At 44.6% G+C, this 27,033-nt stretch overlaps 1 protein-coding gene across 3 annotated transcripts in view; it reads right to left on the bottom strand.

Moving 5' to 3' along the window:
• The window catches only part of LOC126456884 (neutral ceramidase-like), a 511,604-nt gene that overhangs the window by 170,665 nt on the left and 313,906 nt on the right, over nucleotides 1–27,033 (bottom strand). For all 3 annotated transcript variants that reach the window (XM_050092711.1, XM_050092713.1, XM_050092712.1), the window contains 3 exons: nucleotides 25,212–25,388; nucleotides 24,920–25,047; nucleotides 7,289–7,487 (listed from right to left, as the gene is read on the bottom strand). In XM_050092711.1, coding sequence (XP_049948668.1) covers nucleotides 7,289–7,487; nucleotides 24,920–25,047; nucleotides 25,212–25,388 — 504 coding nt within the window. The remainder of the gene's footprint in view (nucleotides 1–7,288; nucleotides 7,488–24,919; nucleotides 25,048–25,211; nucleotides 25,389–27,033) is intronic.

Genomic DNA, 27,033 nt, shown 5'->3' with positions numbered 1-27,033 from the left:
GCAGGAGTGCTGCGACTGTGTTGACTGTATGAGGCTTTACATTGATATGGAGCAGAATGACCCCACAGGTGAGTTTGCCTTGTTGCTTTGATTTGATTGTTTGGCGAAGGGTGGTCAAGGTTTGCGAGTAACGCTACAGGAAGTGAATCAGAATGGGGCCATTTTGGTCAAAGAAGAACGTCAGCATAACCTTTCCTGCACTCGTGCAGCTGGCCTTGGATTTTTTTGGTGGTGGTGACCCAGGATGCTTCCACTGGAGACTTTGTCGTTTTGATGCTGGTTCGAAGTGGACACCATGACTCCTCTCCAGCCACCACTCGTGCCAGGAACGTACTCTTTTCCCGAGCATAGTGCTGCAGATGAACAAGGTAGTGGGCCATTCGACATTCTTTCTGGGTGGTTGAAGACTGTGGGGTACCCACTGGGCACAGACTTTGCGCATGTGCAGTCGTTCGTTCGTTATGGTGTGAACACTTCAAACGCCCGATCCGACCACGGTGGCTATGGCATTCACAGTCACTCGGCCTTCCTGGGTAATGACTATATCCATCAGCCGGACGATGTCACTGGTAATGCAATGTGATACTCCAGACTGTGCATCATCGGCTAAGGACAACTGTCCTGTCCCGAAGCGCTTGTGCCATTCCTTGACCCCTGCAGGGAACATGCCGTACACTTTTGATATTCGCCGATGAATGTCCATTCCTCCTACTCCCTCCGCTGTCAGAAAACGAACAACACCTCTCTGCTGTTCTTTTGACACTCCATGTCACTGTTTGCAATGCGGCTGGCAGCGTTGGACGATCGATGCATGCTGCTGCTGGCTCTGTATAGTCACGTGACGTGCACAAGTGACCTCTAGCGACGGGCTGTGAACTTCCATGCTCTGGTCGAAACCACACCTCGTGACACACGCCACGATATTACCCTCCTGTCACCGGTTTGCGCAGTCCAGACTCTGGATCGTTTCTTTTTGAACACCCCTTATGCACTACTGGCCATTAAAATTGCTACACCAAGAAGAAATGCAGATGATAAACGGGTATTCATTGGACAAATATATTTTATTAGAACTGACATGTGATTACCTTTTCACGCAATTTGGGTGAATAGATCCTGAGAAATCAGTACCCAGAACAACCACCTCTGGCCTTAATAACGGCCTTGATACGCCTGGGAATTGAGTCAAACACAGCTTGGATGACGTGTACAGGTACAGCTGCTCATGCAGCTTCAACACGATACCACAGTTCATCAAGAGTAGTGACTGGCGTATTGTGACGAGCCAGTTGCTCGGCCACCATTGACCAGACGTTTCCAATTGGTGAGAGATCTGGAGAATGTGCTAGCCAGGGCAGCAGTCGAACATTTTCTGTATCCAGAAAGGCCCGTACAGGACCTGCAACATGCGGTCGTGCATTATCCTGCTGAAATGTAAGGTTTCGCATGGATCGAATGAAGGGTAGAGCCACGGGTCGTAACACATCTGAAATGTAACGTCCACTGATCAAAGTGCCGTCAATGCGAACAAGAGGCGACCGAGACGTGTAACCATTGGCACCCTATACCATCACACCGGGTGATACGCCAGTATGGCGATGACGAATACACGCTTCCAACGTGCGTTCACCGCGATGTCGCCAAACACGGATGCGACCATCGTGATGCTATAAACAGAACCTGGATTCATCCGAAAAAATGACGTTTTGCCACTCGTGCACCCAGGTTCGTCGTTGAGTACACATCGCAGGCGCTCCTGTGTGTGATGCAGCGTCAAGGGTAATCGCAGCCATGGTCTCCGAGCTGATAGTCCGTGCTGCTGTAAACGTCGTCGAACTGTTCGTGCAGATGGTTGTCGTTGTGCAAACGTCCCCATCTGTTGACTCAGGGATCGAGAAGTGACTGCACGATCCGTTACAACCATGCGGATAAGATGCCTGTCATTTCGACTGCTAGTGATACGAGGCCGTTGGGACCCAGTACGGCGTTCCGTACTACCCTCCTGAACTCGCCGATTCCATATTCTGCTAACAATCATTGTATCTCGACCAACGCGAGCAACAATGTCGCCATACGATAAACTGCAATCACGATAGGCTACAATCCGACCTTTATCAAAGTCAGAAACGTGATGGTACGCATTTCTCCTCCTTACACGAGGCATCACAACAACGTTTTAACAGACAACGCCGGTCAACTGCTGTTTGTGTATGAGAAATCGGTTGGAAACTTTCGTCACGACAGCAAGTTGTAGGTGTCGCCACCGGCGCCAACCTTGTGTGAATGCTCTGAAAAGCTAATCATTTGCATGTCACAGCATCTTCTTCTTGTTGGTTAAATTTCGCGTCTGTAGCACTTCATCTTCGTGGTGTAGCAATTTTAGTGGCCAGTAGTGTACGTTCGAGAAGTCCAGGCTTGTTCCGAATGCATTGAAAACCACCCTTAATGCGTTCCCAGAGTTCACCGCCGCAATCCCCACACAAAAAAAATTCCAACGGGTTCACGTCTGAGGCCCTGGGAGGCCAAGGTATTGGAGAGCCACGACTTTTAAACCTGTCAAAGATTTGCGCTACGTATTCTCGAACATCCAAATGAAAGTGAGCCAATACACCACCTTGCATGTACCACATATGCATGCTTTCACCGTGATCCAAATTGTAGCCTTAAGCATTAACAGTGTAACAAAATTGGCGTGACTGCACCTTGTGCATACACTGGTGAGCTAAAACATTATGACCACTGCGCACAGTGAGGGTGAATGCCACCTATTGGTGTTGCGGGCACGTGACGCAGTAAGGAAAAAATGTAAACGGAAGAGAAACAAATCGCCAGTCATTATAGCGAAGATATGGGCCGAAGATGCGGAAATCCACTGATGTAAGCGATTTTATCAAAGGGCACATTGATGTGGCGCTGTGGCTGAAAACGAGAATCTCTAAAATGGAAAAGCTGGTCACCTTTTTGAGCACTACTGCCGTGAGCATCTTTCGAAATTGGTTGAAGGATAGTGAAATAACGAGCCGGCAGCATGGTATTGGGCGACCACGTCTGACCACAAAACGTAGAGGTCGGAGGATCCCCCACTGTGAAATCCAGGACGGGCAGCGATCTGTGGCAAATCTGACGACAGAGTAAAATGGTGGTGCAGGCACAAGTGTTTCGGAACACAGCGTTCAAAGGCCATTGTTGAACATAGAGCTCCACATCACACGATCCATACGTGTTCCTGTGTTATTCGAACGACCGCGTCTGTTATGACTGCAGTGAGTAGAGCATCAGTGAGGTTTTTCCGTGGATAAATGGTAACTCGTCGCCTGTGAAATGAATCGCATTTCTTGTACCTGCAGGTCGTTAGTGGGTCCTTACACGCCGTCATTCAGGTGAATGGCTATAAGAAACATGCACAGCGTGACAGATGCAGGCCAATGAGGGCAGAATTATCGTATGCGGTACACTGAGTTGGGCTTCTATTGGATCTGTGGTGGTATAGATTACCACCATCATGAAGGCAGCGAACTATGTGAAGATTATTGCGGACCACCTGCATCGCTTCATGCTTGAAGTCTCCACCTGCGGCTATGACCTCTTGCAGCAGGATACCTGTGCGTATTGCAAAGTCAGAATCGTGCTACAATGTTTGAGGGGCATTATAGTAAACTCACACTGATGTCTCGCCCAGCAAATGTGCCTGATCTGTACCCATTGCAATACATATCTGGCGCCAGCTGCGTGCCCGTAAACCACCTTCCCGTAACTTCCTGGCAGATTAAAACTGTGTGCCGGACAGAGACTCGAACTCGGGACCTTTGCCTTTCGCGGGCAAGTGCTCTACCAACGGAGCTACCCAAGCACGACTCACGCCCCGTCCTCACAGCTTTACTTCTGTCAGTACCTCGTCTCCTACCTTGGTAGAGCACTTGCCCGCGAAAGGCAAAGGTCCCGAGTTCGAGTCTCGGTCCGGCACACAGTTTTAATCTACCAGGAAGTTTCAGATCAGCGCACACTCCGCTGCTGAGTGAAAATCTCATTCTGGAAACATCTCCTAGGCTGTGGCTACGCTATGTCTCCGCAATATCCTTTCTTTCAGGAGTGCTAGTTCTGCAAGTTTCGCAGAAGAGCTTCTGTAAAGTTTAGAAGGTAGGAGACGAGGTACTGGCAGAAGTAAAGTTGTGAGGACGGGGCGTGAGTCGTGCTTGGGTAGCTTAATTGGTAGAGCACTTGCCAGCAAAATGCAAAGGACCCGCGTGCGAGTCTCGGTCCGGTACACAGTTTTAATCTGCCAGGAAGTTTCCGCTGCAGAGTGAAATCTCATTCTGGCACCCGTAGTTTTCGGGTCATCTCGTGCCACATACTTCGGAAATCCTGTCAAGGGCTTGTAGAATCCCTGCCAGCAGAATCTCTATTGCACTGTGTTTGAAAAGTGGAACAACACGCTAATAAACAGATGGTCATGATGTTCTGACTCATCGATATACGTCGTATCGGGAAATCCATTGGTTTCCTGACCTATGTTTATAAGGATTATTTGCTTGTTTCATTGTCCGCCACTCGTACCTTTCGTTAGTATCATACCTATAAGCGGTAGTCAAATGAAAACGAGACAGATAGCGAAAAAAGTAAGTGAACTGAAATTTCCTGGCAGATTAAAACTGTGTGCCGGACCGAGACTCGAACTCGGGACCTTTGCCTTTCGCGGGCAAGTGCTCTACCAACTGTGCTACCCAAGCACGACTCACTGCCAGGTGATACTTGGAAACATAGTTGGCCAACAAACGACTCTCCCGCGCGGCAGAATTGGGATGAAGTTGGCCCCGTTGAAAACAAGGCAAAGGCACTCTGTTTCCGGTTTTCTGATGACGTATTTCCGTTTGCTGAATTCGATGCTTATGTTGTCTGTCTGGGGACGCTGCGTACTAACCTCATATTTTAGGGATAAGACAAGTACATTTACAAGAAATGAGCCCCAGTAATCGATCGCGCGCGAAGATTTGGGCGATAATTCTGATAGCGTACAGTAATGACCTGATAGTACAGCTTTTGAACTTTAGCACGCACCTATTGTTTGTCACTCGCTCCAGCCATTTACAGCCGCCTAATGCCCGAGCGTGAAGACTGTACTGCAGACTGACAACCAGAGTCCTCTCATTCGTATAGGACGCGTAAGGAGAGGGAAGAGGAAAAGAAGGGGAAGGGGAGGGGGAGCGGTGTCACTGGAACATCTGCCCAATGTATTTAGATATCTTGATCACGAAAATCGGTACGTAATATGTCAGCCTCACCCCCATATTCGTTCAGTATTATGTAATACTATTCTCGTATTGATATTGTGCAGTTAAAATGAATAAACCTAAGCAGCTGAAGAATTGTTATGAAATGGAGGTAGTGACTTTCGACTTACAATTTAAACATGCGAATCACGTTGAAGAATAGCGCATCTCCTGCAGTCGTGCTTCATTTTAACAGTGCCAGCTTTAGAATACAAATTAAATAACGGACAGCTGCGATGTTAATGATTAAGAAGTGCTACGCTACTCCTTTAATGAGACACTCTTTCGTTTCATTCATTTACGCAGCATTTGTGAATCGCAACACAATAATGTTCGTAGCGAAACGATCTCTGCCACCAGCTGCAGGTTAGAAACGAAGCACTCCGACACAATGAACGAAGCCTGTTACCAGTGTCAAAACAGTATTTCATAAGCCGCTTACTCACTCCATTGTACAGTGCTTCGCACTCGGCCATTAATCCGCCACTGCGGGTCGGAGCGAGTGATGAGCAACCGGTGCGCATCCATGTTTGTTCAGCTGTGCCTTCAGAATGTCGCAGCTATGTAGTGTCAGAATTATGGCCAGAATTTTCGTGCGGGATCTATTACTTGGGGTGTTATCTTGCAACTGTGCCTTTTTCTCCTTAAAATATGAGGTCAAGTTTTCTTATGAATTGAGGTTACCTTCCGATGGCCATTTCCATGCTGTAAACTACGAGGATTATGGTGAGGTCGTTCCAGTGTTCGCGCAGCTTGGCGTAATATTAAGAAGTGCTACGCTACTCCTTTAATGAGACACTCTCTCGTTTCATTCATTAACGCAGTATTTGTGCATCGCAATAATGTTCGGGTCGAAACGATCTCTGCCACCAGCTGCAGGTTAGGAACGAAGCTTTGAGGACTCTACATGTACTGATACCTTCGGTCGCGTCCATACGTAATTCCCGTTGCTCAAAGAGAGAAACCTTGTTCCAGGCTCACAGCGCAGTATCGGTATCAACTGTCCACTGCCCTGAGGTTAACGTTCAGCATTCGTTATATTCCTACTGTTTTAATGTTGTACTGAGTATTCTGTAGTGTGTCATATATTGACGACTTAATGACTTGTACATTGTTACGCTTAAGGCTGTTGCGAGCCATCAAAGGCACTCAGGAATTCAGAGATACAGTGCAGAGAGCAGGCGAAAATGTTACCGGTGCTGAATAGTAGCTCTAGAGCCCTGCAAATTCCACACGCTCTAGGCAGCTGTCCCACTTCAGAGAATTAACTGATCTGATAACTCCATCCACACCCTAGAAGCTGTTGTAAGGCGCCACAGCAGAAGATGGTCATGAAGAAGTATGTCTAAGCAGAGGCAGCAAGCTTGATACTTGCTCCTAGAACTGCAACGTCAGTGGGTTTATACAGGTTAGAGCGCTATTACAGCAGTTCACATTCACAAAATTACTAAGGGCGGGGCCAGAAGACGTAAAATACTGCTGTCTTTGGGCATAACAGGAGTGGCAGTGACGTTCAGCTTTCAACTAAACGCTGTTGGTACCAAACTCGATGCCGGCCGGGTGGCCAAGCGGTTCTAGGCGCTACAGTCTGGAACCGCGCGACCACTACGGTCGCAGGTTCGAATCCTGCCTCGGGCATGGATGTGTGTGATGTCCTTAGGTTAGTGAGGTTTAAGTAGTTCTACGTTCTAGGGGACTTATGACCTCAGATGTTAAGTCCCATAGTGCTCAGAGCCATTTGAACCATTTGAATCTAAAGGTGGTTGGCCAGAGGCGTCCTGGAAATGCAGAGCGACTCGTCAGGTTGGCTGGAGCTTGTTGAGTGTCGATGGATTAGTGGGTTGACTACAGGGAGGGTAAACAGAGCGTCGCCACGATTCTTTAAGAACACATGGTCGGACCGCGAAAGCAGCCTGGCTCACGCTATTCCATTGCGGACGTCGCAGAGATCGCGATGGTGCGAGTAGTGCCACGCGCTCCAGTGGTCCACCACCCTAAGTTAAGCAGACGTGCTATCTCACCTTGCCAGGCATGGCCCCGCCGTTGAACTGCTTCTCCAGGAGTATGGCGGCGTAGCCGACGTTGTCGCTGGAGACGAGCGTGTTGGTGTTGTTCATGGAGGTGGGGTGCACGGCGTACCAGTTGATGGCGCCCAGAGGACGGCCGGAAGGCGTCTCGATCCGCAGCTGCACCATCGTCTTGTCCACGTCGTGCTCGTACCTGCTCACACACACACACACAACGACTGTCACGCTCAAGTTACAGTGTCACCAAGAGTACAGACGTCGTTAACCAACCAACGTGTCACGAGCAGTCCAAACTTCTTAAGAAACCATTCCACACCAAGTGGACCATTAGTTCCTAACTGATCATCTCCAATCTGAATAAAATGTTGCACAGGTGTCCCCACTACAGGTTGATTTTGTTAAGCATGGACACACTGCAGAAAATAAACCCTGAGGCGATAAGCAGCAAAAAAGATCATATGGGCATTGAGTCGGAAATGTGTTCCAACGGAGGTACAGTCACTTGAATTTAGAGATAAAAGATATCTGACAGTGTAGGTTTCAGTGATTGAAAGCACACATGAAAACACACGAGGCAAGTGGGAATGTGCTGTCTTTAGTTCACTGTCAGGAGTAATGCTGTCCATGAGCGAAGAGAGTCGTCAACAGCACTGATGCGAACGCCCCCAAGTACCGACGTGTGAGTGCGCCACCATTATGGACACCACTACTGCTCATTTGGGTGTGAAGCTATAACAATGCTACAGACAGAACATTCCTACTTGCCTGGTTTCTTATCATGTGTGATTTTCATCACTGACACCTAGAATGTCAAAGATATTTTATCTCCACCTCAAATAGCTGTACATACCTGCCAACGCATTTCCGGTCTTAGGTTAATACATCTACATCTACATTTATACTCCGCAAGCCACCCAACGGTGTGTGGCGGAGGGCACTTTACGTGCCACTGTCATACTGTCCTGTTCCAATCGCGTATGTTTCGCGGGAAGAACGACTGTCTGAAAGCCTCCGTGCGCGCTCTAATCTCTCTAATTTTACATTCGTGATCTCCTCGGGAGGTGTAAGTAGGGGGAAGCAATATATTCGATACCTCATCAAGAAACGCACCCTCTCGAAACCTGGCGAGCAAGCTACACCGCGATGCAGAGCGCCTCTCTTGCAGAGTCTGCCATTTGACTTTGCTAAACATCTCCGTAACGCTATCGCGCTTACCAAATAAACCTGTGACGAAACGCGCCGCTCTTCTTTGGATCTTCTCTATCTCCTCCGTCAACCCGATCTGGTACGGATCCCACACTGATGAGCAATACTCAAGTAGAGGTCGAACGAGTGTTTTGTAAGCCACCTCCTTTGTTGATGGACTACATTTTCTAAGGACTCTCCCAATGAATCTCAACCTGGTACCCGCCTTACCAACAATTAATCTTATATGATCATTCCACTTCAAATCGTTCCGCACGCATACTCCCAGGTATTTTACAGAAGTAACTGCTACCAGTGTTTGTTCCGCTAGCATATAATCATACAGTAAAGGATCCTTCTTTCTATGTATTCGCAATACATTACATTTGTCTATGTTAAGGGTCAGTTGCCACTCCCTGCAGCAAGTGCCTATCCGCTTCAGATCTTCCTGCATTTCGCTACAATTTTCTAATGCTGCAACTTCTCCGTATACTACAGCATCATCCGCGAAAAGCCGCATGGAACTTCCGACACTATCTACTAGGTCATTTATATATATTGTGAAAAGCAATGGTCCCAAAACACACGACCATTTCTGCATCTACATCTACAGGTTACTCTGCAATTCACACTTAAGTGCGTGGCAGAGGGTTCATGGAACCATTTTCATACTACTTCCCTGCCATTCCACTCTCGAATGGCGCTTGGAAGAAAGGAACACCTAAATCTTTCCGTTCGAGCTCTGATATCTCTTATTTTATTATGATGATCATTTCTCCCTACGTAGGTGGATGCCAACAAAATATTTACGCATTCGGAAGAGAAAGTTGGTGATTGAAATTTCGTAAATAGATCTCGCCGCAAAGAAAACCGCTTTTGTTTCAGCGACTGCCACCCCAACTCCCATATCATATCAGTGACACTTTCACCCCTATTGAGCGATAACACGAAACGAGCTGCCCTTCTTTGCACTTTTTCGATGTCCTCCGTCAATCTTACCTGGTAAGGAACGCACACCGCGCACCAATATTCCAGCATAGAAGGGACAAGTGTAATGTAGGCTGTCTCTTTAGTGGGTTTGTCGCATCTTCTAAGTGTTCTCCCAACAAAGCGAAGCCTTTGTTTCGCCTTCCCCACAATATTATCTATGTGGTCTTTCCAACTTAAGTTGTTCGTAATTGTAATTCCTAGGCATTTAGCCGAATTGACAGCCCTTACCTAAAATTTATCGGATTTCTTTTAATGCCCATGTGGATGACCTCGCACTTTTCTTTGTTTAGTGCTAATTGCCACTTTTCGCACCATACAGAAATTCTCTCTAGATCATTTTGTAATTGGAATTGATGGTCTGATGATTTTACTAGACGGTAAATTACAGCGTCATCTGCAAACAATCTAAGGGGGCTGCTTAGATTATCACGTAGTTCATTTATATAAATCAGGAACAGCAGAGGGCCTAAGACACTACCTTGCAAAACGCCAGATATCACTTCTGTTCTACTCGACGATTTACCGTCTATCACTACGAACTGTGACCTCTCTGAGAGGATATCACGAATCCACTCACACAACTTAAGACGATACTCCATATGCACGCAGTTTCATTAATAGTCGCTTGTGAGGAACGGTATCAAAAGATTCTGGAAATCTAGGAATTTGGAATCGATCTGAGATTCCTTGTCGACAGCACTCATTACTTCATGGGAATAAAAAAGCTAGCTGTGTTGTACAAGAACGATATTTTCTGAATCCGTGTTGGTTATGTATCAATAAGCCATTTTCTTCGAGGTAATTGATAATGTTCGAGTACAGTATATGCCCCAAAATCCTACTGCAAATTGAGGTCAGTGATACGGGTCTGTAATTCAATGGGTTACTCCTATTTCCTTTCTTGAATTTTGGTGTGACCTATGCTACGTTCGAGTCTTTAGGAACAGACCTTTCGTCAAGTGAGCGATTGTATACGATTGCTAAGAAAGGCGCTGTTGTGTCTGCATACTCTGAGAGGAAATTGACTGGTATACCATCTGGACCGGAAGATTTGCCTTTCTTAAGTGATCTGAGTTGTTTCGCAGCATCTAAGATATCTACTTTTATGTCACTCATGCTAACAACTGTTCTGGTTTCGAATTCTGGGATATTTACTTCGTCTTCTTTCGTGAAGGAATTACGGGAAACTGTATTTAGTAACTCCGCTTTGGTGGCACCATCATCGGTAAGATTTCCATCGCTGTCGCGCTGTGACGGTATCGACTGTTTTTTTTTTCACTGGTGTACTTTACATAGGACCAGAATCTCTTTGGGTTTTATACTATATTTTGATACAATATTTCATTGTGGAAACTATCAAAAGCATCTCGCACTGACGTCCGCACTAAATTTCGAACTTCCGTGAAACTTAGCCAGTCTTGGGGATTTTGCGTTCTTCTGAATTCGGCATGCTCCTTCTCCTTTGACGGACTAGTTCCTGCAGTTTCGTCGTATTTAGCAAAAACACCCTGTATAATAAAACTACGTTGGACAAAATTGGTTAATTTTTTATTAATCTTTCCCCACACATCATAATTATCTTTAAACGTTACTAGTTTCGATGGACTCAAACAGTGGTCTTCAGATCTAAAAATAAAAGTTAAGACTTCTATAAGATTTGAAATGACACATCTAAAACACATTTGCTGTTCTAGATTGATGACATAACAAGGAGACCACATGGCGACAGGATTTTTGTAATTTTTTGTATTAATTATTGTGCATGAAGTTCAGAACTCTAATATCAGTTAGCCAAAGCCATCCAGCGGTACTTGTCAGTGCTTCCCACTGACTTACGTGGCTTCCCTCACGGAGACCTGCAATATACTCTTAGCAGTGGGCCAGCTGCACTGCAATATTTGGCATTTGAGATAGCGAGATATTTCAGTCCTAAGTTTGGTCCGTGTTGTTCCGTCGCTTTGCTGTTTAGATAGATAAAGGGCCTCAGTGAGGTGACAAGAGAGCCCACGATTTTTCCCAGATATGCCATATTCAATGCCATGCCACTCGATGATTACACTCCTTGGAGAAAATAAAAGTGCGCGAATATTGATTGCTATGTTTCCCGCGAAACTGGTGTATCATTATAAGATGATTTAGCGGGCCACTCGACATGCGATGGCGTACGTGAGTGTTGTACCTGAAGCCGACTAACTGTGGCCAAAGTTGAAGAAGCTTTATATAACTACTGGCCTGAAGTCAGATGGTCAGCACTGTCATGTAGCAACACGACAGTTATTTATTGAATACTGATGGTGAAACCGTGGAACAACTGGGAACTTTTGAATCCGGATGACTGGATAGCGTTTCGAAGCACCCTTCTCCCGAAGGTTGCAGCCAACTTAGGGATCCAGCAAAGAGAAGAAACAGGCCTGTAGTAAAACTGCTCACCCGTTGCCACTCAGTTGTAGCCGTTCGAGCAGTTCGACAGTAAACCGAGCAGATACGTTACCTTTTTGTTGCTAAATATATCCGGACTACTTTAATGAGTAAATGCATCTTTCCAACTTAAGTTGTTCGTAATTGTAATTCCTAGGCATTTAGCCGAATTGACAGCCCTTACCTAAAATTTATCGGATTTCTTTTAATGCCCATGTGGATGACCTCGCACTTTTCTTTGTTTAGTGCTAATTGCCACTTTTCGCACCATACAGAAATTCTCTCTAGATCATTTTGTAATTGGAATTGATGGTCTGATGATTTTACTAGAAGGTAAATTACAGCGTCATCTGCAAACAATCTAAGGGGGCTGCTTAGATTATCACGTAGGGGTGGGAACTATTTCCTCCATTTTTTTCGTCTCTAGATATATCGTCGGCTACACTTCATTAAAGCGAACTTGTGCTATTTTATCCATCGTGGAGTTCTTATCTTCATTTTCTTATCGAGTGCACGGTACGTCAAAGAGTTCTCAAAATTCTGACCGCCTGAACTGTTCTTAAGAGTGAATTCAATCTTCAGGAATGGAAAAGACATACATCTGGAAGAGATAGGTAGTCTCGCGTAGCGACTTCGTCAACCACGCAATCCCTCGGCGGCACTCAAGCGGAATTGCCCCTCACGGCGGTGTAGCATCTCCATCCTCCTCCCCCTTCTCACCCCCCCTCCCACTCACCCACCCACCCCCCAACACACACACACACACACACACACACATTGTCTTTGCCTCACAGACGGAACAGCACAGACCCCAGAGCGAGTCTGTAATATTTCAATACCACCATCGAGGAGGTGGTCTGGCTTCTGAAGCCAATGCTGCCAATAAGCGTTTGCCTTCCTTGCGTTTATTAAGCAAGAACTGTGCTGCGGGTTGCAGAAAATGCGCCTATTCTCAGCGCCGTGCTGTAATAAGAAACGGAATGCTGTCGTTTTCATTAATTATTTATTTAATTACTCAGCCGTCCAAAAGCAACGTCAGCGAAGAACTATTATAAGCTGATCTCATTTATCGCCCTTTCGTTTAAAACCGGATGTATTTCATCAACTCACCATGTCAAGCACAATGTTCGTCCGATATTTCGAGACACGTTGTGTGTTCATCGTTTCGGGAGGTCCCAAATATCACTATAGCTATTCGAAAGATGTTCTGGTTTTGTGTTTCTTCTTGTTTTACGTCCTTTTCCATTGGATCTTTTTTAACGTTGAGGCAACGGGGTGTCTCGTAAAGAGTGCAACTCCTATATCGTGAATATATGAATGAGCTTTTGAGTCTGCTGCATCTCTTTTTTTTTTTTTTTGTTAAGTCATCAGTCTTCTAACTGGTTTGATGCGGCCCACCACGAATTCCTCTCCTGTGCCAGTCTCTTCATCTCGGAGTAGCACTTGTAACCTACGTCTTCAATTATCTGCTAGATGTATTCCAATCTCTGTCTTCCTTTACAGTTTTTCCCCTCTACAGCTCCCTCTAGTACCATGGAAGTGATTCCCTGATGTCTTAACACACGTCCCATCACCCTGTCCTTCCTCTTTGTTTTCCACATATTACTTTCCTCTCCTATTCTGCGCTGACATTCCCCGTTCCTCATCAGTCCACATAATTTTCAACACTCGTCTAAAACTGTAGTACCACATCTCAAATTCTTCGATTCTCTTCTGTTCTGGTTTTCCCACAGTCTGTATTCCAAACGTACATTCTCAGAAATTTCTTCCTCAAATTGAGGCCGATATTTGGTACTAGTTTACTTCTCTTGGCCATGAATGCCCTCTTTGCCGGTGATAAGTGATAGTATATTTCTGATGTCCTTGCTCCGTACGACACTGGTTATTTTGCTGCCTAGGTAGCAGAATTCCTTAACTTCACCTACTTCGTTACCATCAACCCAGATGTTAGGTTTCTCGCTGTTCCCATTTCTGTTGCTTCTCATTACTTTAGTTGTTCTTCGATTTACTCTCAATCCACATTCTGTACACATTAGACTATCCATTCCGTTTATCATGTAATTCTTCTTCACTTTCACTCACGATAGACCTGTCATCAGCGTATCATTGGTATCTTTTCATCTTGAATTTTAACTCCACTCCTGAATCTTTCTTTTATTTCCATCATTGTTTCTTCGATGTACAGGTTGAATAGTAGGGGCGAAAGACTACATCACTGTTTCACACTCTTTTTAATCCGAGCACTTCGTTCTTGGTCTTCCAGTCTTATTATTCTCTGTTGGCTCTTGTACATATTGTATATTACCCCTCTCTCATTATAGCTTACCCCAATTTTTATCAGAATTTCGAACATCTAGCTCCATTTTACGAGCACATTGTCGAAAGCTTTTTCCAGGCCGTCACATCCTATGACCGTGTCTTCATTTTTCTTCAGTCTTGCTTCCATTGTCAACCGCAATGTCAAAATTTCCTTCCTGGCGCCTTGACCTTTCCTAAAACCAAACTCATCGTCATCTAACGTCTTCTCAGTTTTCTTCTCCATTCTTCTGTTAATTATTCTTGTCAGCAACTTGGATTTTTCTGTGTGATAATTCTCGCACTTGTCAACTCTTAGTCTTCGGAATTTTGTTGATGATATTTCTTCGAAAGTCAGATGTTACGTCGCCAGACTCATACATTCTCCAATCAGCCTAAATAGTCGTTTTGTTGCCACTTGCCCCTACGACTTTAGAAATTCTGATGGAATGTCGTTTATCCCTTCTGGTCTATTTGATCTTAAGTTCAAAAATGGTTCAAATGGCTCTGAGCACTATGGGACTTAACATCTGAGGTCATCAGTCCCCTAGAACTTAGAACTACTTAAACCTAACTAACCTAAGGACATCACACACATCCATTCCCGAAGCAGGATTCGAACCTGAACCGTAGTGTTCGCGCAGTTCGAGACTGAAGCGCCTGGAACCCCTCGGGTACGCCGGCTGGCTGATCTTAAGTCCTCCAAAGCTCTCTTAAGTTCTGATTCCGATAGCGGATCCTCTTTCTCTTCTAAATCGACTCATGTTTCTTCTTCTATCACCTTAGGCAAATCTTCCCCCTGATAGAGACCTTCAATGTACTCTTTCCACCGATCCGCTCTCTCCGCTGAATTTAGCAGTCCCGTTAAGCTCTTTAATGTTACCAGCTTTGCTTTTAATTTCACCGAAGTTTCTTTTGACTTTCATATATGCTGAGTCAGTCTTTCCGACCGTCATTTCTTTTTCGATTTCTTCATATTTTTCATGCTGCCATTTCGCCTTAGCTTCCCTGCACTTCCTATTTATTTCATCCCTCAGCGACTTGTATTTCTGTATTCTTGAATTTGCCTGAGCATGTTTTTCTACGTCCTTCTTTCATCGGTCAGCTGAAGTATTCCTTCTGTTACCCATGGTTTCTTCGCAGTTACCATTTTTGCACCTATGTTTTTCTTTCCAAGACCCTTTTCAGAGATATCCATTTCTCTTCAACTGAACTGGCTACTAAGCTATTCCTTATTGCTGTGTCTACAGCCTTTGAGAAATTCAAGCATATCTCGTCATTCCCTAGTACTTACGTAACCCACTTCTCTGCATATTGATTCTTCCTCACATATTGATTCTTCCTCACTAATGGCTTAAACTTCAACCTACTCTTCATCACTACTACATTGTGATCTGAGTCTATATCTGCTTCTGGATTCGCCTTACAATCTAGTATCTGATTTCGGAATCTCTGATCATGATGTAATCTGACCGAGATCGTACAGTATCACCCGACCTTTCCCAAATATACCTCTTCCTTTTGTGCTTCTTGAACAGATTATTGGCTATTACTAGTTGAAATTTATTGCAGAACTCGATTAGCCTTTCTCTTCTCTCATTCCTTGTCCCATGCCCATATTCAAATTTTTATATCTCTGAAAGTTGTCATAGATTGCTTTCAAATTTTGATACGATGTTTCATTCGGATACTGACGTGTTTTATATACCTAATTCCTAGTACGAAGCCGATATTCTCCCGTAACCCTTTCCTCTACTCCTTCCCTACAACCAGATTCCAGTCCATCATGACTTAGAGATTGTACCTCCCTTTACATACTGAATTACCCGTTCAGTATCCTCATATACTTTATCCATCTTCTGCTTGCGATGTTGGGATGTATACTCTGACTATTGTTGTGAGCATTGGTTTGCTGTGGTTTCTGATGAGAACAACGCTACCACTGAACTGTTCACAGTAACTCACTCTCTGTCCCATGTTCCTTTTCACAATTAATCCTACTCGCATTTTACACTTTTCTGCTGCTGTTGATATTACCCTATATTCGTCTGACCAGAAATGTTTGTCTTCTTTCAGTTTTACTCCAGTAACCCTCATTAAAGCTAGACTGAGCCTTTTCAGATTCTGAAGCTTCCCCACCACCTCCAAAGCTCTGATATTCCACGCGCCCGTTAGTAGAAAGTTATCATTTCCTCTTCCATACCATTCTTGAGGGTCAGATGTTGCAAAGTATACAGCGGAACTCCTTGTGTTTTTGAGGAAAGAATGACATGCAGCATCGTCCACAGATCACTCCGTTTAGCAACAGATAAAGAAGGCTGGTATTTCAGAGGAGATACCGCATGGCATACATCAGCCACGGCCTTTCCTCTTTTGAATACAATGACACTCTTCTAGTTTAATCTTCCAAAAAGTAAAAATTTTCAATACCTCTTGCAGATAGATGCATATGAAACGGTTTTGATCACACTCCTTCTTACTCTTTCTACATTTTTTGAGATCCATATTATCTCAATCCATTATAGGTATATTTTACTGATAGAAACAAAAGCTTACATTACCTCGGCTTAGCACACAAACTGTGCGTTAACTGGACGAGGAGACCTTGACGCATGGAACTTCAGAAGAAAACATTGCTTGGTTCAAAGACCATACTCCATCTAGTGGTAAATGTTAGCAACATTTTTGCCACGATTTGGCGCTTGGAAAAGGTTTAGGGATTTTAACAGAATAAAGGCTGTACAGTAGCACTGAAAAGATGTTTTGTGGAATAATGGTACTTGGAGTGTTTGACATTTCCGCTTTTCACTTAAATAAAATACTGAAAAGATAATGAAATTCGTTTCAGTCAACCATTAAGGACTAGCAGCGTTTCTAGCTTAATTAACTGAGTTCTGTCGTAACCAAGGTAAAATTTCTTGGTGTCTCTTTTTCTTACAACAAAGTTGAGTGGACGGTGGAGGGAAAGGTCGCCCAGAGTGGAGGTCAGTGACCTTCCGCTCAGGGAAATTCTCCTTTTTTGCTGAAAGAGACGACGGCCAAATACAGACGGCCGAGTGAGAAGCCAGCTTTCCGTGAGGACGTTTGTGACAGGTCGGGAAGCCGGGGGGAAAACTGCTCTTTCAGCGTTCCCCGGGGTGCGTATAATTGCTTCAAGACAACCCCTTTTCGAGAGAAGCGATTCGAGAGGGAGAGTAAAAAGCGACCTGCCGACGACGAATACTCTGTCCACTGGCCGGAGGTATCGTTCGCAACCATTCCTCCTCTAGTGGCACACAATCACTGAAAATCGACAAAGAGGAACAAACACAACGCCTGCGTTTCTTTGCCTTTCAAACTGTTTGCAATAAGATTGGGACTATCGCTACATTCAGTCCCACACTAGCTTTCCATTAAGGAAGAAATGTTTGTAACATCGATGCAGGTTGTGAGAAGACAATGCTACGCAAAGTAGCAAACTCCGATCGGGGACTCCATGTAATTATTGGAACAATCTTCTAAACAACATGCTTACTTCGACACTCAATAAATCAGTTCTCACCGAGACATCACTTTGGATTTGAAGCAGCAGCATGATATTGAAACTTCGTAGATGTGGTATGATTATTCCTGTTGAAATAATTTCAGACTTGAGTAAGTCCGATTTATTTTGTGCAAGTGACGGCCCGCAGCTAGCAAATACTTGAAGGAAGTCACATTTAATATTACTCAAGTAAAGGTTTGTGATAGCAGTTTCAATGATCCGATCGTCGCCAGCTAACACAAATTTATTTGTGAACTCCGTAATAAAAAACTGTACCATACAGGTTGACGTAAATACACTAACAAAAAAATTAAGCATCCAGAAGACATGGTCGGATATCTTTGCAACTTGTTTAGAGATACAGTACAATTTTTTCTTTACTTTCTTATTTAAATGAATTTTATTTCTTTTGAGAGCAGCTAAAAATAGTCTGCCTGTAGAATATGCTATCCATAATAAGTTATCTACAACAAGAAAAGGACTCAAGGGTTCGAAACATAATATCGTATAATTACTATCATTTAAACTTCGGAGGAATGGAGCGCGTAACAAGACCATCTACGTGAGATTACTATTCGTGTTGTCTCTGACACCTTTCACCGGTTAATTCCCTCAGATTTCCTCCTCCTGGCGCTGCACAGTTAAGACGTAAATGTTAATTTAATTGCGTTTGAACATAACGATCAATTTTATTTCCCACATTTTGCAGTACTTCATTATTTCTTAGTAATTACAGCAATTTTATTTGTTATTAGCAGGTTCTGTAACGAAATGTGGGTGAGTCCTACTACGTGAACGGCAATAATCGGTTTGGACGAAGTTTTCTTAAGCGCCATTATGATTATCTCACTGAGATCGCCACGAAATGTAACAATTATGCACGACAGCTTGCTCTTACTTTATTAAGTACGATTTGTTGGTGCGAACAATATTGGCGCACTTAATATAGTCAAGCTGACATGGTCACGAAAATAAGAAACCAGATCGGTTATTCCCGAAACGTATATTATTTTGTGCAAATTGAAGATCTTCAGTTCGTAGTCAATTTAACTGTCCAACAGAGTTAAGCTTGGTACACACCGTCGGCGGATATGCAAATGCTGAAGAGCTGCAGTTCTCAGTGATAAGTGGAATGGCCACTAAAGTATACCAGCGCTGCTCGTCTTCAGTGTTGTTACCAGGAGTAGTACAGTTGACATGAAGCGTGATCAGCGTCGGGTGTTGAGTGGTCACGACGTAGGAGTACCCGTGTGAGAGCGTTATGAGCACCTGCCTCATTATGGGGCCCTACGTTGGCTGGCCGATACGTCTAATATCCTGGTTTGCGGGCCATTAGGATTAGGACTGTTGATAATTTTAAAAATATCGGGTATCCGATATATCGAAATTTAAAAAATACCATAACCGGCTTTCGACCTACCGAAGAAAATTATCGATATTTCGACAGAAAAGATATCGATGTGACATCACAGAAAAATATCGGCTGCACATAGCAAACGTACTCCTAGTTTTAGAGCTGTATATTTAAGTATTGATTTCTTATTAGATATTCCGTACATCAACAAGGTAGACGCCCGTCCATGCTCCTTAGAGCGTGAATTTCAAGAAAAACGATGCATGTTCAAGCTTGGCGATAACCACTTTGCTAATATTGTTAACTGCATGTAAGTGGCACAATAAAAGGTATCCGCGATGGGTACATCGATAGGTTTCGTCATATATCGGATTCGTCCGGAGCACTTTATGTCTACTTCCCTGTTTTTTTTTTTGTTTTGTTTTTTTTTTCTTTTTCATTTTAGCTAACGCCAGCAACCCAGTAGTTGTGTAACAATTGCTGGTGAAACTAAGTTTCTGTTCATAGAGCCGAGCGCCAATTACGCAAGGTTTTCCCCTCATACGTCTCCGTCCAGCGGAAAGACCAATGTCGTCATTTAGATTTTTGTTCGTTATTTTCAGCAACAGTTCTTGAAGAATGCCCATGTGCCACAAATTTGCGTTACAAATTGGTTTTTTAACGCAACTTGTGTGCTATTCCCTCACACAGGATATTTTGTTATTCCATTCACAAAGCCAACCACCCGCCCCCCCCCCCCCCCTCAGTGCCTAAAGAGAAAAAAAGAGAAAGGTTGGATGTTATGTAAGCTCGAAAAGTAGTAAGACTCCTTCACACAGTGAAAGTAAGATTATGTTCCACTAAAATTATGAAAACAACTTCAAATATTTACCGAAAACTGTGAAAAAAAATTAAATATAATATCGACAACCGATATTAGCATTTTGGCACGGATAATTTTTCAGAACAAACTACCATCAGTATGCATCGGTAGTATTGTGTAATATCGATGTGTCGATGCATCGATTTCTCGACAACAGCCATAATTCGGATGTAACGGTGGCGCGATGTTGGACTGCGTGGAAACGCGATGGCACGCATACTTGCCGTCACGCTTTCCGGCAACTGAGACTCTCACAGCAGAGGAGGATGGTCGTATTGTGAATCAAAAGCATCGTACCCCCTTCACATCTGCGCATGCCATCCGAGAACAAGTAGTGGATACCCTGGAACACTCTCCGTCATCCCGCGCCACTGATCGTATAGCAACGGCAGCAGTTCTAGCTAGTTATCGTCCGATGCATAGGTTGCCGTTAGCACCACAACACAAATCACTGAGTGCGCAATGGTGCCATGATCGGAAGGCATACACTGCTAATGAACGGCGCGGCGTCACGTTATGAATCGCGGTTTCGCACTATCCCAAGTGGACATCGTCGGCGAGCATGGCAGCGACCCGGGGAGAGGTACCATTCTTCCACTGTTCAGTTTTCGAGAAACGCAGTTATTTTTTCTAGCGTTATGATAGGGGCAGCAGCCCATCGCGACTTCAATTCACGACTGGTAGTGGCTGGCAGGACCGGAACTGAATACACAGCGATACGCCGCGGTGACGTTACCTGTTTTTCAACAGGGCAATGGTGGTCCACAGATGACACTTGTCTTTAGAAACTGTCTGAGTGATGGTGAGGTACTTCCATGGCCAGCAAGAACCCCAAATCCTTCCCCGATCGAACATGTACGGGATTGACTGACACAACTCCGTCCCAGCACCAGCACCTAAAATACCATCGTATTTATAACAGTTATGGGCCAGCTCGCCTAACGGGAGAATACAACCGCTTTATGACAGGTCTACCCAACCAACATGTGCGGCAGTCTTGATTTCATACACGAACAGAACGAGCTGTGTTTCTCAACATCTCTGTTTATGGAATCCATGATGGTTTCTTCAATAAGTCGCTCGAAAAAAGACACACAGAAAGAAAAATTTTGCCAATGCCGTATATTTGAGGCTGCCAATCGTCCAGAACTGTGAGACCGCCAAGTGAAACCACGTGTACATAAAACGGTGACCGATGAGGTGGCGGAGTGGCGATGTACCGTATTCGCATTCAGCAGATGGTAGTTCGTATCCTCGTCCAGCAGTCCACACATACGTCCTCCACGGTTTTTCATAATTGTTAAGCGCAAACGGTTCCTTTGAAAAGGTGAGACCAAGTTCCTTCCCCGCCTTTCCCTGATCGGAGCTCATATTCCGTCCCTAATGATCTCCTCGTCGACGGCTTTTTAAACATCAATCTTCGTCCCCACCAAGGCCCATATCATATTACAGAGGCTAATCATGCCACCCGAGTGAACAAAGTGTTTAAAGATTCTGCGATAATAATTGAAGCAGAAGAAATTGATTAAAATGGGACTGGAACTGGGACTGTAACTCAGGTCTTTTTGCTTGCGAGGTAGAAATGCAAACCATTACACCACCATAGCATTATGGTTAACAATGCTACACGAACTACTGAAATTGAGTGCCCTCCCCAACACAAACTGCAATTCATATCTTCTGCTTATTTTCCCCGAATTGAAATTTGTGATAGGGACGGCACTCAACTTGGGTAGTTCGTGCAGCAACTCTGACAACAGTGCTCTGGTGGTGTAACAATTAGCATTTCTGCCTAGCAAGCAAAAAGACCTGGGTTCGAGGCCCGGCCGTAGTACAAATTTTAATTCATTTCTTCTGCTTCAATCATTATCGCAGATAAAGAAAAGACTTAAAATGTCTCAGGGAAAAATATAAGATGTTTAAAGATTACTATGTGTTACGCCTCTTACAGGTCCCCGATTATGTCTCTTTCAGATACTCAAGATAGATAAGAGAATGCAAAATTTGATAAAAATTATGAAAATTTCCAGAATCTCTTAAAATGGCGCCAGATGTAAAGGAAATGTACAGACGTAATTAGAAACATCGAATACGAATACAAAGAGCACAAAAATGCTCAGAGAACATCGCGTCCGTACCTAAACCTTACGTGCGGTATTACGTATAATGTAGGCAATGTAAGCATTCACCAAACCTCATGAGCATATGACGGTCCTTGGCCACATATTTTTTGCATTTTCACATATAGTCCACAAGCCACGATACAGAGCACTGCGAAGTTTATCATACCTATGCTGACAAGGCTTCTAACTGGTCCGATACTATGTCGTTCTCTACCTTGCGTTAGTTTTTTCAACTCCTACTGTTTTGTCCCTCCAGTGCTCCTTTCACTGCCAAGTAAGTTAACTATCATAGGGTATCGAAAGAGACGTCCCACTAACCGCCCTCCTCCAGAAAGATCGGAGGACGCCAGCTGTCTCTATGTTTTTGTTTGAATATGAATGAATCCTTCCACTGTAATTAAAGGTCCTGCTATATTAGCTAACGATTTCACCGCTTCAGTTCACTATCTTCAGGCGTCTCTATGATAAATCGAGCAACCATGTATGGTTGTACACTGATACAACGTCGTTTTCGCCATGATTATGGACTACGATCAACTGTCGACGTTCTCACTTGCGTAGCAATCAAGAAATTGGAAAATGGAATTTGCTATCGTTGTCGTGTCGCCACGACAAGCACACAGTTCCAGAGGCTACCGTTGAATTGATCCGTACTTCCTTCCAGCGGACTCCTCGTCAGCCAATCCGACAAGCAAGTAGGCAGTCACAGCTACCTCGTTCGACTCTACACGATGGCGCCCATAAAAGCTCGTGCCTAAGGGCGTACAAACTGCGGCTTCGTCACAAAATCAAGCCTGAGGAAAGGACACGACGGAAGGCATTCGCGGACACAATTCTAGCAAAAATGGATGAAAACGAGGCATTTCTTGACTTCGTCTGTTTTTCTGAAGAGTCTACATTCCACACTTCCGACATGGTAAGCACGCACAGCTGCCGCATATCGGGAAATGAACCCTGCCACGTAATGACAGAGTGCGAACGCGACTCTCCGAACGTGAATGTGTGGCGTAGACTGTTGAACGACTGATCCATTCTTCTTCGCGAAGCCTGCACTTAATGCAACAATGTACGTGGAGATACATGATGTCCACAACTTCCTCGTGACGTAATATTCCAACAAGATGGAGTACCAACACATTTTGCGAACATTGTGGGGGATTTCTTGGATCATGAGCTCCCAGATGGCTGGACTGGGAGAAGTAAATCCATCGACTGTCTGTATCCCAAGAACCCCAAATATTTCCCTACCTGAATTGTTTTCTGCGGGAATCTATCCAGAAACAAATGCATCAGACACCACCATTTCGTGATGTACCACATCTGCGCCTATCTCTCCGTCCGAAACGGCCTCGGAAGACCCATCAGTACCGACCGGTCGCCGTGTCATCCTCAGCCGACAGGCGTCACTGGATGCGTATATGGAGGGGCGTGTGGTCAGCACCCCGCTCTCCCGACCGTTGTCAGTTTTTGCGACCGGAGCTGTTTACTCCTTAGTCAAGTAGCTTCTCAACTGGCCTCACAAATAAGGGCTGAGTGCACCCCGCTTGCCAACAGCGCTCGGAAGACACAGATGGTTACACATCCAAGTGCTAGCCGAGCTCACCATTGCTTAACTTTGGTGATCTGACGGCAAAAGGTGTTAACAGTGCGGCAACACCGTTCAAACATTTTGAAATACCGTACTTGTAGAAACATACCGTCAAGTTGGGAAGGGAGTGAGAGAGGGTTGTAGCCTCTTCCCGATGTTATTCAATCTGTGTATTGAGCAAGCAGTGAAGGAAACAAAACAAAAATTCGGAGTTGGTATTAAAATCCATGAAGAAGAAGTAAAAACTTTGAGGTTCGCCGATGACATTGTTATTCTGCCAGAGACAGCAAAGGACTTGGAAGAGCAGTTGAACAGAATGGACAGTGTCTTGAAAGGAGGATACAAGATGAAAATGAACAAAAGCAAAACAAGGCTATTGGAATATAGTCGAATTAAGTCGGGTAATGCTGAGGGAATTAGGTTAGGATATGAGACACTTAAAGTAGTAAAGGAGTTTTGCTATCTGGGGAGCAAAATAACTGATGATGGTCGAACAACAGAGGATATAAAACGTAGACTGGCAATAGCAAGGAAAGCGTTTCTGGAGATTTGTTAACATCGAGTATAGATTTAAGTGTCGGGAAGTCGTTTCTGAAAGTATTTGTATGAAGCGTAGCCATGTATGGAAGTGAAACATGTGTGATAAATAGTTTGGACAAGAAGAGAATAGAAGCTTTCGAAATGTGGTGCTACAGAAGATTGCTGAAGATAAGATGGGTAGATGACATAACTAATGAGGAGTTATTGAACAGAATTAGGGAGAAGAGAAATTCAACAGTGTCACCACCGACTGTGAGGAACGCTGGACGTGACCATTAGACAATCAAATGGGCCAGTGGGCTACTCTGCAACTTCAGCTATCAAAGGCTAGTGGTTATTTCTCGTGTGAGTTAATTCTGCAGGGTAATGGAGGGCGGCGTGGAGAGTAAAAATCGTAGAGAGAAACCAAGAGATGAATACACTAAGCAGATTGAGAAGGAGGTAGGTTGCAGTAGCTACTGGGAGATGAAGAAACCTGCGCAGGACAGAGTAGCATGGAGAGCTGCATCAAACCAGTCTCAGGACTGAAGACCACAACAACAACAATTGTTGTATGTTTAACCCAGAAATACTGTATATTGTATGAATATTTCCAAACAACAATTGTGTCAACGATTCTGAGTACAGCATTTCATTTCCCTGGAGGTTGTCGATGCCCAGAGGTTTGTGTGTTACTCTTACGAAAAAAGAGATAATACTTCGCGGCCAAATAATCACAGGCTGTATGGGTACTAGCAATATACGCACCTGCTACGTTCTGAGGCGGGGTTGGCGAGGTAGGCGGTGGGGCTGCGGTTGATGCTGACGCCCAGCAGCTCCCCCTGCGACAGGAAGAGGCGCGCCGGCTGCATCGACAGGTGGGCCCGTCTGATGCTCTGCAACACGACACCACCGACTGTGAGGACGCTGGACGTGACCATTAGACAGTCAAATGGGCCAGTGGGCTACTCTGCAACTTCAGCTATCAAAGGCTAGTGGTTATTTCTCGTGTGAGTTAATTCTGCAGGGTAATGACAAGTGTGAAAGGCCGCGGACTGACCTGCACGATGCCGGAGAGCAGCGCGTTGTAGGTCTGCCGGACGAAGCCGAGGCTGCTGATGTCGAACAGGAAGTCCTGCATGAAGCCTCCGGGCCCAGAGTGCGTATGCGTCGCGCTGATCATCACGTTGCGCTCCGAGTACATGTCACCGAACTCCTTCCGCAGCTTAGAGATGACCTGCAACAAACGGGCGCATATGATGTCGGCCATCTACATACGCTGATGGCCAGTAAAATTGCAGCGCAAGGTACGATAGCAAATAATGAAGAGCTGAATATATAGCGTAGCAGGAGGAATGTATTATGAAAATTACAGGTAATCCGGGGTGCACAGGGTTCACGAATTACTACACAGTGTCTCTAACCTGGCTGGGCACCGAGTCAAAATGAACTGCTGCTTCAACTATCCGCCATGGGAGATGGCTAGCCTTTCTGGTTAGCCACATATAGTCCATGTAAGCGGTGAAGGAATAGATTAGTGTGACATTGGTAATTAAACGTGGCAATTGCACTTTCAGTCTTAAGTACAGTTCTATGTACCGACTTGACAGAAAATCCTAGGAAGTTCTGGTCCTACGATAAATCAGTAAGTGGCTCGAAACGGGATATCCAGACACTCCGTGATGATGATGGCATTGAAACAGACACGCGTAAAGCTGAAATACTAAACACCTTTTTCCAAAGCTGTTTCACAGAGGAAGACCGCACTGCAGTCCCTTCTCTAAATCCTCGCACAAACGAAAAAATGGCTGACATCGAAATAAGTGTCCAAGGAATAGAAAAGCAACTGGAATCACTCAACAGAGGAAAGTCCACTGGACCTGACAGGATACCAATTCGATTCTACACAGAGTAAGCGAAAGAACTTGCCCCCCTTCTAACAGCCGTGTACCGCAAGTCTCTAGAGGAACGGAAGGTTCCAAATGATTGGAAAAAGGCACAGGTAGTTCCCGTCTTCAAGAAGGGTCGTCGAGCAGATGCGCAAAACTATAGGCCTATATCTCTGACGTCGATCTGTAGTAGAATTTTAGAACATGTTTTTTGCTCGCGTATCATGTCGTTTCTGGAAACCCAGAATCTACTCTGTAGGAATCAACTTGGATTCCGGAAACAGCGATCGTGTGAGACCCAACTCGCTTTATTTGTTCATGAGACCCAGAAAATATTAGATACATGCTCCCAGGTAGATGCCAATTTCCTTGACTTCCGGAAGGCGTTCGATACAGTTCCGCACTGTCGCCTGATAAACAAAGTAAGAGCCTACGCAATATAAGACCAGCTGTGTGGCTGGATTGAAGAGTTTTTAGCAAACAGAACACAGCATGTTGTTCTCAATGGAAAGACGTCTACAGACGTTAAAGTAACCTCTGGCGTGCCACAGGGGAGTGTTATGGGACCATTGCTTTTCACAATATATATAAATGACCTAGTAGATAGTGTCGGAAGTTCCATGCGGCTTTTCGCGGATGATGCTGTAGTATACAGAGAAGTTGCAGCATTAGAAAATTGTAGCGAAATGCAGGAAGATCTGCACCGGATATGCACTTGGTGCAGGGAGTGGCAACTGACCCTTAACATAGACAAATGTAAGGTATTGCGAATACATAGAAAGAAGGATCCTTTATTGTATGATTATATAATAGCGGAACAAACACTGGTAGCAGTTACTTCTGTAAAATATCTGGGAGTATGCGTGCCCAACGATTTGAAGTGGAATGATCATACAAAATTAATTGTTGGTAAGGCGGGTACCAGGTTGAGATTCATTCGGAGAGTCCTTAGAAAATGTAGTCCATCAACAAAGGAGGTGGCTTACAAATCGC

Source organism: Schistocerca serialis, chromosome 2 (assembly GCF_023864345.2).
Source record: "Schistocerca serialis cubense isolate TAMUIC-IGC-003099 chromosome 2, iqSchSeri2.2, whole genome shotgun sequence".
Classification (NCBI taxonomy): domain Eukaryota; kingdom Metazoa; phylum Arthropoda; class Insecta; order Orthoptera; family Acrididae; genus Schistocerca; species Schistocerca serialis.
Note: the sequence above shows the minus strand (reverse complement) of the source record. Positions and strands in the feature narration are given on the sequence as shown.